The sequence below is a fragment of the Epinephelus lanceolatus genome, chromosome 18, assembly GCF_041903045.1.
Source record: "Epinephelus lanceolatus isolate andai-2023 chromosome 18, ASM4190304v1, whole genome shotgun sequence".
NCBI classification, from domain to species: Eukaryota; Metazoa; Chordata; class Actinopteri; order Perciformes; family Serranidae; genus Epinephelus; species Epinephelus lanceolatus.
In genome coordinates, this window is record NC_135751.1 from 31,403,715 (window position 1) to 31,420,509 (window position 16,795).

Sequence of the window (16,795 nt, forward strand, 5' to 3'; positions counted from 1 at the left end):
ACTCTGGGCTGAATTCACAAAAGGATTGCGTGGCTTTTGCGGCCGCTAAACCGGTAAAAATGGAGCAAACAGATAGCCTAATGTTTAATTAACAAAGCACGCGCAGAGGGTGAAATGCTCCACTAACTGCGCTGCCAAGCAGATTGTGTCTCGGTGCTCCGGTGTTATTTGCACGTATTTAAATGAGGTAATATGCATATATTTGGCGGAAAAATTGCCCCTTTCTATGCAAATGAGCCTCATTGATAAACAACGTCTAATTCACTAACACCAGCGCTAATAGCCACACACAGTTTGAGTGAAGTAAATAACGTCTTTAGAAAGCTGGTGCAAACTGGGCACTCCTCTGTGGAAGCCTCTTGCCCAGACTTTCCAGTGATCGTGGCAGCAGTGATCATCTGTTAAATCAGTCTGTAAATAATATTTTGACATTATTATTATAATCATTATTACTTCAATGGCATCCGAAGATATTGATGCGTTGAACAGGTGACAGTCTGCGGTCGTTCTCAAAATGCACTTCTGTCACGCGCTTCAAAAGCAACTTTCAATAATTTATTTTACGAAACGGGGGAAACAAACGTGAACAAAAACGGTTCAGTAATTCACATTAAATTCAAAAGATATCAAAAAACAGCTACAAGTGAGAGGGAATAGTGATAAAGTGGTCAAACTTGGTCAAATCCACAGCCTCAACCCATCCGACACTGTTACACTGACTCACCAGCAGACATCACTACATGAGGGTATACAGTATTCAGTACTTTGCCAAACACTTACCATGCCATGCCATGTGGCTAATTGCAATCAGGGGCAAACTGCACTCAGCTGCCAAACTTTGTGGGCATGTTTGCGCTGGTACATCATTACCGCAATATCCTTTGTGAATAGGACGTTAAGACAGCGCAAACTGCAGGTGCAAGTGAAGTGCAATTCAAGGTGCTATCAGCGGCCGCAGTTCATTCTTTGTGAATTAGGCCCTCTGACTTTTGCTGCCTTAACTTTTGTCAGTGTCCAAGCACCAAATTTCGACGACTTTGGATTGAGACCGGGTTGTGGTGAAATGTCTAAACAAATATTGGATGAATCGCTGTGACATTTGTTTCAGACATTCGTGTACCTCACAGCCTAACACAGCTGCTGGCTTAGCTTTAGACTCTTTAGCTGGTTACTGTTTTCCACAACACACACATATATATGGGTGTACTTTTATTAGGCAGGAGGTCATCATTTTGGAAAAAGTTGTCACCTCGTCAGTTTCTAGCTGTGCAGACAACTGCTCGGAAAAGCGGAAATTTAAGAACATTTTCTTTGTGACATCAACACACTAAAATGCCTAAGATGTGCTTTATGATTGGTTATATGACTGAATAGACCAAAAAGCCAAGTGTACAGTTTTACATCATACCAGCTGGGAAATCGTGAAAGAAAAAGAGGCTGGCAACCATCAAACAACACTTATGTCTGCTCTACCCATTTCGTAAGTGAGAATAATGATGATGTACATGGATGTGTGATCAGGCAGTGGTAGGCTACACGTTTGTATATTCAAGAGATGGCCATTTCTTTGGGTTGATGTCTCACCGGGCGGTTGTGGCTCAGAGGTAGAGTGGGTCGTCCACCAATTGGAAAATCGGGGGTTTGATCCCTGGCTTCTCCAGTCCATATGTTGAAGTATCCGTGGGAAGATACAGAACCCCAAATTGCTCCCGATGTTCCATGTGAGAATGATTGAGTAATAGATGGCACCCTGTACGGTAGCCTCGGCCAACAGTGTGTGAATGTGTGTGGACAGGTGAATGTGACTCAGTAGCATAAAAGTGCTTTGAGTGGTCAGAAGACTAGAAAGGTGCTATACAAGTGCAGTCCATTTACTGGTCTGCAGTGGTGTTGTATAGGCAACTTTTTGCTCATATCTCCTCCTAAAATGACCAGAAAGGGCTTCAAAAGAGTCAAACTCCGTATTGGACTCAATATGCTTCAATCAAAATGTAACTCAGGGTTGTGAAATTAACATCAAAAACTGAGGCTCGCTTAAGATTTCGCTGTGCACAAACCAGAGAATACATTTCCCCCAGAAGACGACGGTGATGATCTTGTGACGTCGTGTTGACTTTGGTCATTGGTGGTAACTTTATTTTATATGTTACATAAGAGTGGAAAATGAAGAGTGGAGCGATAAAAGAGACTCACGGAGAACAGCATGTTCTTCTTGTCCTGGTTGACGGCTCGGGGGTCTGGGACGGCATCGGTATGTTTAATCACACTGACAGATTCACCTGCAGGAGACACAAGGTATGGTTGGGGTGGTCAGGTAAGGAAGCAAAATAAAAAAAGATGCCATGTTTGTTTGAGAACACTGACCAGTAAGAATGGACTGGTCCACACGCAGGGTTGTAGATTTGATGGAGATGATCCTGATGTCAGCAGGCACTTTGTCACCAACTAAACACACAGAGAAATACACAAAAAAGTGAATCATGATGGTTTTGTTTACGAGCCTTTCTGCAGGATTATAGCACATACAGCTTCATATCAATCTGACTGCAGCATTACAGCAGGATGGATGGAGGGAGGGAAGGGAGGGGTTGTGGGGTTGATTGACTGGTTTTAGCACTCTGGATGGATCGTGTTGTTGTTGAAAACTGATACCACAGTCAGAGACAGAGGGAGAGGGAGACCTTGGGGAGATCATGAAATGAAAAGAACAGGTGTACAGCAAACAGAGGGAGAGGGAGAGACAGAGGAGTGAGTCCGCCCGTCGATATTAAGTGTATTTATACTCAAGCTTGTTTTTTCCTTCCCGCAGCAAGTTCCTTCAGCTCCCCTCCACCCCTTTTTTTCTGCGACTGCCTTAAAAGGGCCCGTATTCATTCTCAAGGACACCGGGAGACATGTACTCACACACACACACTCGTGCATGTGACTCTTTGAAGTGTATGAGTGAATGAGCCGAGACGCTTGACTTGTTCTTTATGTGGAGTCAGGAGTCAAACAAATAGCAAAAGTCATCTGTTTGAAATCATCTCAAGCTCGGAGTGTAACATTATAATGTATTCTGAGACAATCATGAGTTCATAAAACACTTCTTGTCTGGATCCAAGGTTGAGAAGTCCTTGATAAGCCACAGAGATGAGCTTTGGCTTAGTTATTAGTATGTGCTACATAGTTAAAGTGTGTCCTCAATATTGATACAGTATATTCTTAATATGTAGTAGTATCCAGTATACTCCTTTGAGGGACCCTTTACCTATTTTTGGGTAAACTGACAACCCCTGACTAAGTGATTTATTCATGTAATGTCTTGGCCAGGTCTCCCCTGGATAGAGATTCTTGATCTCAATGGGACTTACCTGGTCAAATATGGGTCAAATAATAATAAGAAAAAAGTATAGCATGCACAATCATACTTTTATATGCTACCGTTGCAATTTAAAACTGTCCATGAACTGGACTTTGCTCGCTAAAATTGTGTAGTATGAAGAATTTGGAAGATATTTTCTCCTCTCCTGTATTACACCACTGAAGTGAGCACACAACAAGTCTTATCCTGTGGGGTTACTTTCAGGAAATTGCCCTTGACCTTTAACCCTGTGTGGCTTCAGTCAGGATAATTGTTGACTGCTCTGAGTCACATTATTGCACTGAAATAACAGGATTTCCTGTGCAGCGTCCGACACCAAGTATAGATATTCTTTGACCCTGAAGGTCTCTGCAGACACCAAATTACAATGATTCTGACTGTTCCTGGAGCGTTTTCAGTGTGTTTCACATGCAAGCAGGTAAAGCTGTGAAAAAAAAGCCCTTGAGTTTTGGTGATCTTACCGGAAACCTCCACCACATCACCAGGAACAATCTCCCTGGCCTTGATTCTCTGCACACTCTTCCTGTCTGCACGGTAAACTTTGCCCATCTCAGGCTCGTACTCCTTCAGAGCCTCAATGGCACTCTCTGCATTGCGCTCCTATTGCAAAAACACAAGCAGAACGAAATATAAAATATAGTAATTTTAGTACCAGAACATCCCTGATAAAGGGGGATTAGACAGACAAAATACATTTTTAGGAGTTAAACAAAGAGAAACTCAGATAATCTGCTTCAAAAGGACTGTGAGGGTTTGGTTAGATTTCATTGACACTGTTGGCAAAAAAAGCAAATACATACAGAAAATAAACACAGAAACTGTTTTATGTTATATTCTGGAGGACCCCGGTGCTCATAAGAAAAAGAAAATAGGTTTTCAGGGCTTTAAAATGTTTATTTCAACCATATATTTGCAGCAGTCCCTAATTTTTTGGTACTTGCTGTCATTTCCATTTTTCCAATTTGTTTCAGCTGAATGTCACAACTCCCTGGAGTTAATTAGAGGGTTATTCAGATCACCTGTTGCACAGGGTGTGGAGACTGGCTCCTGATTAGGAACTGAGAGCAGCTTGGTGCACTTCTCCTCTGGGCCAATGGGGGTGTGACTACGTCCTTTCTTCAGGGCTTAAGAGTGGGCGTTCTGAGCCATAGTCGACCTAATGCACACCTCATTTTAGCACAATGCTGTCAGCCAGACACTCTGGTCTCTAGGCTTTTTTTTGGGCAATGTCTTTGCTCTTGAGATTTTATCTCCAATTAAATATTTTTTATACTGTGTATCTGAAAGTGATTGTCAGGCCTCTCCCAGTCAACTGAAATCTGGGAAATCAGCACTGCCACAGAAAAGTCTATATAATGGCATGTGTGGTTAACCATCCGATCAACCCATAAATACATTAACATAATCAGCATTTCAAGTTGTTGAGAATGTGAAGTCAGTACATACATCTGAAAAGAGCACAAAGACATTAATACATCACCTGAGGGGCGGGATGTGAATAGTTAAAGTTATAACTGTTTGACATCTAAGAAATCTTCAGTGACCACCTATATAGTGGTTGCAAAGGTGTAGTTTATTTTTGTCAACATTTGGAGGGACACATTAGGCAGGGGAGGTCTGAGGGTCCTACCCCAAGAAATTCTAAGCATCAAACACTTCCTTTCCTGCATAGTGGATTTTTATGCACCAATGTATGGTGGAAATGTCATGACACTTCCTGCTCCAACTGTGCATATTTCATTAATCGTCTTTCTGTTTGATGGCCAATTGCAACCATTGTTTTTGGGGGGTTACATACTGCCACCACCTACTTTAGCAGAAGCATAGTTGTGTCAATGAGTTGCATTCTAGTTGGGGAGGCTGTGGCTCAGAGGTAGAGCAGGTTGACCACCAATTAAAAGATAAGCAGTTTGCTCCTCCAGTCCGCATGCCAAAGCATCCTTGGGCAAGATACTTAACCCCAAATTGCTTCTGATGGCTGATCCATTGGTGTGTGTGAATGTGACATGTAGTGTAAAAAGCACTGTGGTCTGTGAATGAGGGCACAGTCACACATAAGCGAATGCAGGCTGAGGTGATGAATATGGGCAGTGCCGGATGTGACACAAAACCAGCTCAGCCAGCTTGCTAATAAATACAACGAAATATGATGTCATTGGTACATTTTCTATTTTCTTGTGTTCCTTGCCTGTCTCCCAACTTCCATCCAGCCAGGCAGCATTTCTCATGTGGGGCAGTTAGTATTTTACATGGCCAATGTCAGACAATATGAGCTGAGTAGACAAGGCAACAATTAATGTGTCCTCCAGACAGCTAATGACAGTCAAGCAGGTCCAACCACACATACTTTTTGCTATGGGCTGAGGCTGCAACAAAATTGACCTGCACATGATGCAAAGATGCAAATTTGATCCACTCACATTGAAAGGAAGTACATGGGTGGTGAATTTTCACCAATGTTAATTTCGCACACGTGTGACCAAGCCCTGAGTGTGTGTGTTTGCAGTATATGGTGTCGGTCTGCTGAGCAACAGGTTGATGAAGTGAAACAGGCCGATGTTCAGTCTGTGGTTTCTTCCAAGGCTGCCCTCGACCGCCTCAAAGTGTAAAGCCCAACTTATGCCAGCCGCCCTCCCTCCCTCTATTCTCCCCCATACCCCCCATGTGTGAATCCTTGTGCATAGTTTCCAAATGACTGCCGCAGGGTTGATATGAACCCCCCCGACCACCACCACGGACACATACAAACACATACACACACAACCCAGGCCTGTGGTAACCCGATCGTCCCTCTGTATTTTTACTGTGGATTGTAACAAAGCAGACCGCAGTTTGAGCCTTCAAGGGTCCCAGTCCTCCATCACCCCCCCTCTCCACCCCTCCACTCGCCCCCACTGGCTTAACCTTTCCCCTTTTCACCTCTGGCTGACGTCAGACCTCTCATTCTGGACTCCCTCGAACTCTTGAGCTCTCATGTGCTTGCTGTAAAGGACACGGGCTGCGAGTTGAACAGGCCGTCCATCGTGTGTGATTTATTGTGTGTGACTGTTACTAAGTATAAGAGTCTATTTAGGTGTGTGTAAAAGACAGCATTCAGGGGCAGGTATGTGTCCTTGTGATTGTTCCTCTGTGTATGTGTGTGTGTTCACTGACCTGCCACACTCCAACAACAGCATTTGCAATGAGGATGAGGAGGATGACGAAGGGCTCAACAAAAGCAGTGACAGTCTCCTCACCTTCCTCAAACCAAGCCAGCACCTGTGGTGGCGAGAGAAAGTACATATTAGAGTGTGAATTTAAATGAAAATATAATTTACCGGCACTTAATATTTCTGATTTCCGTGATGACAGAGAGCCACTGTGAACATGGCAGTGTTCACTCTCAAATCTCAGACTTTATCCCCTTAAATTATTTTCTTCTTCTTAATTCTCATGTTAAAACAAAACAAAAAAGAATCTATGACCATTCGAGGACAACACTTCCAACAATTATATTCATGATAAATCAATTCCGATTTTAATCTTTAGAATGTCAAAAAATAGTGAAAATATTCCCAAATATTCACACATTCCCAGTGTAAGGTGATGTCTTTAAAGTGCTTGTTTTGTACAAAATCCAAAGATATTCTATTTACAATCATATAAAACAGAAACAGACGTTTGAGGCACACAATAGAAAATGATGAGTCTTTTTACTTTTTCAAGAAAGGTTGTTTTTCGGTTTGATTTGTCAGTAGGGTAACAGCAGAAACTGTTGGCCCAATTTTCATAAAACTTGGTGGGCAAAGGAACACAAATTCAAAGCACGAGCGAGATATTCATTATTTTTCACTTTCGTTTTGCAAATCAGGACATTTAGTCTAGGCAGAGGCCTGTACTCTCCAAGTGCGCTTCTAGTTAATTAAGTACTTACACAAATCAATAATCACAATTTTTGTTTTTTACACATACTGACATCATATAAACCTGCATGTTAACCCTTCTTTAAGCTGTATGTTGTAGCGATGAAACCATTGGTCGATCAAAAGAAAATACAAATACAATTTTGATCGAACTATCATTCATAAAAGTCATTTATTAAGCAAAAATGCCAAACCGTCTGTGGTCTGAAACCATTAATTTAATGCCTTTTAAAAAATAAAATAAAAAAAAAAATCAGTGTAAATCAAATCAATTGATGGGCAGCTTCACTATTTTCTGACATCAATTGTTAAAAAAAAAAAAGAAAAGAAAATAGGCGTTTGTGACTGGTGAGTGTTATTAGTGAATGATACTGACTCCATTTTGAGTTACAACAGTACAGTCCGGTGACAAATTAAAGAAATTTTAAGTAATTAAGCAGTAATTAAGTACTTAACATCCAGTCATGCTCTGTGACTTTAGAAAAATGCTAAGCAGGCCCAGTTGACTCAGATTTTTGTTGTTGTCCGGCACTTGGTCAGTGACGGCCAGCGTCAGACACCAACAAAAAAAGCTGTCCTGTCATGTCAGCATGGTACATTGCTCGTCGCCATTATTTAACAGCACCTGGCGACGTCAGGAGGAAACACAGCAGGACAACAACGAAAGTTGAGGGTGCAGAAGTTGAGTAGGGTGGGTGGGAGTGGTGGTGGATGGGTGCAACCACTGACTTTCACCCAGGAGGCTGGTGTTCACTTCCTTTATGATTGCAAGCCAAACCCTGTTTTCTTTTCCTAAACCAAACCACATGCGTTTGTTGGTAAAATGTAACCATGTGCATATGTTGTTGAAAGGGGAAAAAAAAAGTTAATTGGCGGTGTTGTACCGACGTAGTGCTTTTACTCTGAAAGAGACTGTGAGAATGAAACTGCTTTTCTAAAACAGACAATGCATGTAACAGGCAGAACTTGACAAAGCGCCCCAGAACGTCAACAACTAACGTACCCAGGGTACCTTACACGTTGTATCTTGACGTGGAAAGTCCATAACCAAAGAGTGAGTGTGTTGTTCTGGTGTGTTATTGAATCAGAGGTGCATTAAAGCTTTTCTGGTGGCACAACTTCTTACTAAAAACTCTTTATGTTGTTTTTTCCTTTTAATATTTTGCTTATCACTTTAATTTGTCAGCCATTACTGTGGTTGTTAAGCCTGTAATGCTGCTTGGCTCGAGTGTCTTAAAATGTGTGGTGCACCTGTTTCTCAGGGTGACAGCATTATTTTTTACTGCTGCTCAGCATTAAACATAAACATAAAGTCAGGGCGAGCGGCTATTTATGAGCGTTATCCAGATCAAATGACATTTGTCATTGTCGTCTCTTATGTCATCCTATGTGTGAAATCTTTCCTCTACATGTGACTCTTTTCCAAACCTATAGTCTCACACGTGTTGGGCCCCAGTGAGCAGGAGTCTGTTTCGGAAAGCCTTCGTGTTGACATTGACACAGATTAGTTGCAGGCCAGCAGAGCACGGAGCTAACCAGAGAGAGACGAGAGGAGCCTCATCCTTCTCATGTAGGCTAGCATGTAGCTTTTTGCTCCTCTTCATTATCATTATCTGCCATGTTTTTCATCTCACATCTTTTCTCACCCTTTTCCAAAAATAGTGACTATTGCTCACGCTCTCCAGTCTGTCTTCACCCTGCCTCTCTCTTCAAAGACACAATCGATCTCCAGGATGAGAGTCAGAGGCTGTCAGCACACTGCGGCGGCACAACATTCCTGTGTGTATGAATAGGATGGCCGTGTATTTGCAGTATTTAGTGTTCTCTCTTTTAGAAACCATATACGACTCTGAATCTATTGCTCTCGTTTGTCATTGTAACAAACAATGCCATTGTGCAACCCAATCCCGTCTCCCCCTCCTCGCCCTCCTCCGCGTCTCTCACTCTCTCCTGCTGCTGCAAGCCATCCCTCGTTCCTTCCATCCCTGACCTTTGTGCAAGGATACAGTTTCTCGTCCTGGCTTGAGACTTTCTTAAAATAAAGCTCCTGCCATGCATATGTACACACACACACACACACACACACACACACTCTTTGTCTTTATCTTGCTCTCTCTATTCCGCACACACACACACACACACACACACACACACACACACACACACACAGCCGTCAGGCCTTCTAAGGCCATAGTGACAGCTGTGCAGGGAGGCCAGAGGGCAGAGATCGAGGATTAAGACAATGTGTCCAGCCTACTCTCCTCCACAAAACTGTTTCGGAGAGAGCAGCAGGGGAGGGGAGGAGGGAGAGAGAGGGATTCCTTGTGTAAATGAGAGTGAGGACACGGGTCCAAATGTAATTTAATAACTCAGGGATGTACGCGCTGTGTTTGTCGGCCCGAGTGTGTGAGCGTGTGTGTAATCACAATGAAAACAGATGAGGGGGTCAGAAAAGATGCAGCTCAGTTTGCGCTTCTCACATCACTGTCAGGCTCTTGTTGCCAATCTTGTTCCCTTTTATTACTTTTATTTTAAAAAGTAGTTTCCCTTAAGGTTTAGAGGCGCTTCATCATCATCATCACGCCATGTTTAGATGCAAGAAATGACCTTGTGTGCAACAACTTTGAGCAGCTACTTGACTTTGTCGCCTCTGAAGCATCTCCTCAGCTAAATTCAGACTTAACCTAAAACTGAACATAATCATTTGATTGGTGGAGCTTGTTATGGACGGGTAGGAGCAAGGCCATGAAAGTGCTTTAATGACTGATACCACTTTCTAATTGGTCAACATCAACATGCTAAATGTAGAGTTATGATGGGTGTAAATTTGCTGAAACGGCTGTTCTCACTGTCTAATAGTAACCCTCTATATAATGATCTTATCCAGGGGTGTCAAACTCATTTTAGTTCAGGGGCCACATACAGCCCAATTTGATCTCAAGTGGGCCGCACCAGTGAAACCACTGCATAATAACCTGTAAATATCAACCCCTTCAAATGTCTCTTTCATTCTGAAATTGTTCATCCATTTACCAAAGAAAAAAGAAAGAAAAATTATGTGCAAATTCAACAATATGTCTCAGTTTTTCCACATTCAGTCAGTCTACTATTCACTTTCATTACATGTGACTTTTTCATAATTTTCCACTAAAGTGGAAGCTATTGGAGAAGCAGGTTAAGTCTTCCCCTGCCTTTACAGCCATTTATAATCTGAAGTTTTGTCTGATACAGATTTTTCATGCTGAAGCTGTTGGTTGACAGTATTTTGCACAATGTTCAATATCTTTGAATATGACCATAGAACATATTAATTGTTATTTCAGAGAGCTGTATTCTGGTCAGAATGGAAATGCCTCTGAGGCAGCATTTTACATGGAGTATCTACTCACTGTTTAAATTTCTCCTGTAACCTCTTAGCCTTCATATATGCATCTACATTAGGTGTGCAAAGTCATCTAGAGGGCTAGATTGGACCCTTTGGTGGGCCGGTTGTCGCCCGTATGTTTGAAACACCTGATCTAATCTAATCATTTGATAACTGAATAACATTTTGTGGCAGAGAGGAAAATGAGGAAACAGTTTTTAAGGGGAAAATACTGAGATAAGACACAAAAATTAGTAATTTTATGACACAAACACAGCTATTTTATACTGTTCAGCAACAGGTTTCAACTTTAACTTGAGAGTTTTGAGAAAATATATTCTTGTCTTTCATCTCGTATTGGCTTTTTGCCTCTTTTACAAAAACTTTCACATCTGTTGTTTGGACTCAGTTACTGGGACTCTTTAGGGACCAAATCTCAATAAAAATAAATGTAAAGTAGGAAAGGAACTACATATGTGATCTAATATGCAACACCTTAATCCAAACTGGAACAAACATCTCTGTCTTTGCAAAGAAAGATCAAGATGGCCATATTCTAAAACCTTTCAGGCTTCCCTGCATGTATGTACTAAACCATGTGAATACAAATGCTCTGTATTATGTGAAGGGAAATGTGAGCAAACTCACAAAAGAGATGCAGGCGGCCAGCAGTAAGATTCTGACCAACAGGTCTTCAAACTGTTCCACCACCAGCTCCCAGATAGTCTTTCCTGTTAGAGAAATACACCAGATCACAAACAGAAGTGAAGTGTCCACGCTGTAAATGTTAATATATGTCTATATTTGCATGGTAAGTGGTTTAAATGTTATGGAACATCAATATAATCTCAATTTATGTGCTTTTGCATGCAACATCACTTTACCAATAAGGGTTTAGTAGGAGGAGCAGTGATTGTGATGGAGCCAATGATGAATATGTGGTAAGTGATGATCTATTTTGCTTCAGCAACCTCACATGAAGCATTAAAAAAAATCTGCCCCTTAAATGATCTGCATGATCTTAAACTCCTGCCATATTGCCTGATTTGCTATAGCTGTAAAACCATCAGTGCAGACAGGCATGAAAAAACCCATATACAACATCAGCAGGCCACAGATACTGAATGGCTTTGTCATTTGATTTCTTGATTGTGTGCAGTGTGAACACGTTAGTAGTTTGTGTCACTCTAACTGTCTCCAAACCTGTGGCACACTGGTGAGACAGAACAAGGAGCCAACGACAGGTGTTAGAGAAACAACTGTGTGACTTGTCATCACAGGAAGCGAGGGGAGACAGGTGTGTCCGGTCCCGGTGGCACAAAGTTAAAAGATGCACTCTGATCATGTGATTCAAACAGGAATAATTAGGAAGCAGGTGTTTAAAGTGGACTCACCCTCCTCTGCTGGCAGCTCTGTGGGTGAAGAGGCAGAGACACAAAGATTATTGATAAAGTATACACACCAACTGTACTGCATTTTTTTTTTAAAGTTTGCAGCGTCAAATGTTGATGAGGCAAAAACTTTTGGCATATTTATGAGTCAAAACAGAATATCACTTGACCAAAAAAAACAGTGGTGAACCTAGTGCAATCAGCATCTTGGGCAAGCTTCCTGTGGTGCCCTATTTATTGCAAAATTTGTCATGTTTATTTTGCTTTGTTTTGTACTGCGGCCTTTTTATTTTCTCTTACTCTAAGGATCTCCACAAACACACCACTATAGCCATCGATGCTCAAGCATACTGACTATGATGATCACTGACCGATAAACACATTGCCAGGACTAGAGGCTGTACCCCTGCTACAGACTGACCATTAGCATTAGAGCTTTGGATCATTTTCCCCTCATGTTTGTGGAGGTTTTTTTGGGGCAGAGGGGGGATTTGTTGGGAACTCAGCCTATGTTGCCTGCAAGAAGAACTGCACTGACAGAAACTATAATTTATATTAACTATTTGTTGGAATCTGTGTGATTAATGTTAAGTAGCAGCTGCTTTGTCCCTCAGTTTACGACAGAAATGTGGCGACTTTACTAACTGACCTTTACAATGACCTTATTTACTCTGTTAATGCAGTTTGCTGTAACATCCATCTGTTAGATGAGATGCTCCAAATACAGAGTCACTGCAACCTGTTGAGCGTGATTCAAAGCAACCATAAGATGGTTCAAAGCTTTCTCCAGCATGCATGCTCACAAAGACATTATTGTGTAAAAATTGTTAAGTCTTGTTTGTCACAGATAGGCCTTTAGAAATAGCAGACGTAATTACACAGGTGTAATTAATAACATTAATAATTTGTTCGAGGAGCACTTGAATGCAGCAGAGCTCTTGTTAATGATTTGACAATAATAATAATTTGATCTCAAGCCTTTTCGGGAGCTTTCAGCTGCATTTCACGGCCTTCCTCAACCTATAGAGTTTGCTCAACTCCATCCGCTGAGAGAAGCAGTTAGTAACTAATTTGACCTTGAGTTGTTTCCAAAGTTATATTTGAATTTTCTAATAAATAATCTTCAATCAAAACTAAAGCCAGAAGCGGTTGTCAGAAACCTGAAACTCTGATGCACCTGCTCCACAAACATCACCCCCCTCCTTTTGTTTCCCGTAATTAGACCATCATCAAAAACATCACACACTGCGCCGGTTCATCTATCAGTCATCTACTTCTCCTCCTGCTCTTTCTTCTCCCCTTGCTAAACCCCTCAGATAGTGCCTCTATGCCATCAGCTCTCCTCCAAGCTAAATCCAATGCAATGGTGCATCCAGAGATTCTCCAGTCATTTCATTCATAACTACTCTGTCTGCACACACTCCAATGTTCCATCCAACTGTCTCATCCATCCATCCATCCATCCATCCATCCATCCATCCATCCATCCATCCATCTTTTTCTCTCCCTCACCGTTGAAGCCATACTTGTCCAGGTTCTTCTTGACCTGCTCAGGCGAGAGGCCGGTTTCTTCAGTGACGCCAAAGTAGGACAGAACGTCCGGGCCCTCTTTCATGTGTGCGCACTCCATCCTTGCTGAAACGGAGAGGCTTCAGGAACAGAAGGGATAGAAAGCACAGAAACATTCACATCAAGTCTGAGCGGCCCAGCTGGCCTGATACTCAAAGTTACAACAAGTGAAGCTCAAATGTTCACCCACCACTTTCTTGAAGTGTGGGATTGGGATTAAAAACTGGCAACCCCCTGCGTTCACACTGGCTCTCTCTCTACCCCCTCACACACTCTCTCTAGCTCTCGCTCTGGGCTGTCGCTCTCCTCTCGGAGCCCTGGACTGACAGAAAGTGCAACCCGGCATACTGTCCTGAAAAGTTTTATACAGATGAAAAAGATGCCTCATTGGTGCTTGCTGGCCATGCACTCCCCCTCATTGGCTGAGAACGTCACAAATAGGTGGGCAGGGATGGTCCTGTGGTAAAGAATTGGGAGGGCTGGGCGGGGGGGTGGGAGAGGGCAGCAACTGCGGAGGGGTCTGCTGCCCCAGCAAGCTGGAAATAAGATGTGCATGAGAGAACATGCATGTTCAGGGGCAACGTACCAGCTTTCTGAATGAGAGGTAGGGGACACTGATGAGCTCATGACAGAGTACTACTTAGTGTTTGTGTGTGCACATGTTTGTGGACACGTGAACACATTCATCTACTCAACAAGTGAATTAAAACAAGTTTTAAAAGGTCACTTTCACCCCTGCTTTTCCTGAAGCAAACCTACTGTTAATAAACTAAATCTTATTTTGTGTTGACACACTATTCCTCAATGCATTTATATTTCCCCCCAAAACAATTTTTCTAGAACTGGGGGGAAAAAGTGATAAGTTTATGAAATATAGTGCATTGTTTTTCCCTCATCTCAGGCCTTTGGAGGGGCCTGACCCTGAGGTTAGGAACCATTGCATGAAACAACTAGAATGTTTACAGTAAAATAGTGTTCATCTAAGTGCTGCAACGTTGGTAATCACAATTTTATATAGTTCATTCACTCTTTTTCTGTCACTGGGGGTCGCGGGGGGCTGGAGCCTATCCCAGATGACAGTGGGTGAGAGGCAGGGTTCACCCTGGACAGGTCACCAGACTATCACAGGGGCTGACACATAGAGACAGACAACCATTCACACTCACATTCACACCTACAGACAATTTAGAGTCACCCTCACCCCCAATATTGAACCCCCTATCCTGGGTTCGAACCAGGATTCCTCTTGCTGTGAAGCAACAATGCCAACCACTGCACCACTGTGCTGCCCACAATTATATAGTATGAAATATAATTGTTTGAATAAGAGGCCATTTTTCTGCAGCAACAACACTTTTACCTTTGATACTTTAAAGGTCTAATCTGCAGGATTTTGTGCCACCTAGTGGTGAGGTTGTAGATTGCAACCAGCTGAAACTTCTCCTGTGTGCCAAGTGTGTAGGGGAACTTCGGTGTCTGATGCAAAAACACAAATAGCCCTATCTAGAGTCAATATTCGGTTTGGCTGTTCTAGGCTACTAAAGATTAACGTGGTGGACTCCATGGAGGAAGTGGATTTAAACGACTCATTCTCATAAGATAACAAACACAATGATTTACTAAAACATAGTTATGAATATTTTTTTGCCATTTCTGCCAATGCATCCCCCCAAATCCTACACACTGGACCTTTTAAGTACAAAGGCTTTGACATTGTTGAATTGGAACTTTTCACTCAAGTTAAGCATCTGAATACCTCTTCCAATTTTAGACGTCTCATATCATAACTATAGACTACATATATCACCAGCAGAACAAGAACATTGCATTAGGATAAAGCCATGGGGATATAGATAGACTAATGCCCTCATAATTACACAAACACAGATTAGATGCAAAGAAAGCAGGAGACAGAAGAGGCAGTGTTGTTGTTGGGTCAGTATGAGCAGCATGTGAGTTCAGCTCACTTAAGCCTAAGTCATTGTTGTGGAAAGTGTGTTACGTCTGCAGTCTGTTGAATCATTATTAGGTGTCCATTCCTAGTTACATTGCATCCTGTCGTCTCATCCTGTCATGTCCCGTCGCATGACAGAAGACAAGGGCCGAAATGTTTTAATCAAGTAACAGTAATCCAATAATTTTATTAGCCACTAGGGGGCAGCAGAAAAAAAAATGTGAACAGCATTGACATATCATCACCTTTAAAATTGATATGGCGAATGTGCACATAAGGCTAAAGAATGCAGCTCTCTGCAATAATTACATTATGCTACAGCTGGCAAAAGTTCATGCATTTCAGATGGGGAGAATTTTTTTTGCAACAGAGGCCAACGTGTCACAGGAGTCACCGGACTCTGTTTACTATCTGGCTACAGGTATTCTTTAGCTGCAACTTGCCGCCAAAAGTTAAACAACCCTCAACTTTTAGTTTGGCTTCAGCTGAGCTTGGAGTGGCCGCCACGGCTAGACGTGTCATGGCTTTGTGTTTTCAACTTAAGTCTGATATTCACTGTCTTTCAGCTGTTTTTATTCTCTACAAACTCTTAAGGGAAATTCCTGGTTCTTAAACAGCTAAATGATCCACTATGTTCACCAGCTAGTTGCTAAATGTGTGTGTTTGCTGTTAAATACTGAGCAGGTTGTGTAGAGAGAATTTCTAGATCGTTTTTTTTGCCTGCTGCGGCTGAAGACAAAACCATGAGACCGGTGAGAGTGAACCAAAACAGTGAAGTTGGGGCCGACAGTAAAACAAAGAACTGAAAGTCACTAAAACGGGGAACTGCAGAGTCAGGTGGTGATGAAATGACTTGTATTTGGTCAGAAATGTTTGAACATTAATTTTCAGTGTTTTAGATGTTTTTAAGTTTTCAGAAAACTTTCTTAATGAGTTTATAATACTATTTTTACCATTTAATGAAGAGATTTCCAGTCTGAATGTATGAACATCAGACAGGATGTTATCTGTGTTAAGACCAGTCAGTATGGTATTATAAATGATCTTGACCAGTGAAACACTGGAAACTGACCATCGTCAGTGCAGTATCTTTCCTCAGCTTAACTCTCAGTATGTTCACCACCTCTTTTTCTCTGTAGTTTCTTGCTTCTGTCTCCCTCCAGGCTGTAGTGTCTGTGTTTAAACTGCTGCGCTGTGTGTTTCCCCTCCGACCTGTGGCGCTGTTGTGGGCTGGCTGTAGCAGTGCAAAGC

At 42.1% G+C, this 16,795-nt stretch overlaps 1 protein-coding gene across 2 annotated transcripts in view; it reads right to left on the reverse strand.

The window, feature by feature from the left end:
- atp2a1 (ATPase sarcoplasmic/endoplasmic reticulum Ca2+ transporting 1) overlaps nt 1-13,918 on the reverse strand; it is a 29,637-nt gene extending 15,719 nt beyond the window's left edge. For both annotated transcript variants that reach the window (XM_033644519.2, XM_033644518.2), the window contains exons 1-8: nt 13,781-13,918; nt 13,534-13,670; nt 12,025-12,042; nt 11,279-11,361; nt 6,518-6,622; nt 3,826-3,964; nt 2,365-2,445; nt 2,194-2,279 (exon numbers count right to left, since the gene is read on the reverse strand). In XM_033644519.2, coding sequence (XP_033500410.1) covers nt 2,194-2,279; nt 2,365-2,445; nt 3,826-3,964; nt 6,518-6,622; nt 11,279-11,361; nt 12,025-12,042; nt 13,534-13,651 — 630 coding nt within the window. In that variant the 5' untranslated portion in view covers nt 13,652-13,670; nt 13,781-13,918. The remainder of the gene's footprint in view (nt 1-2,193; nt 2,280-2,364; nt 2,446-3,825; nt 3,965-6,517; nt 6,623-11,278; nt 11,362-12,024; nt 12,043-13,533; nt 13,671-13,780) is intronic.
- Between the last annotated feature and the right edge of the window lie 2,877 nt (nt 13,919-16,795).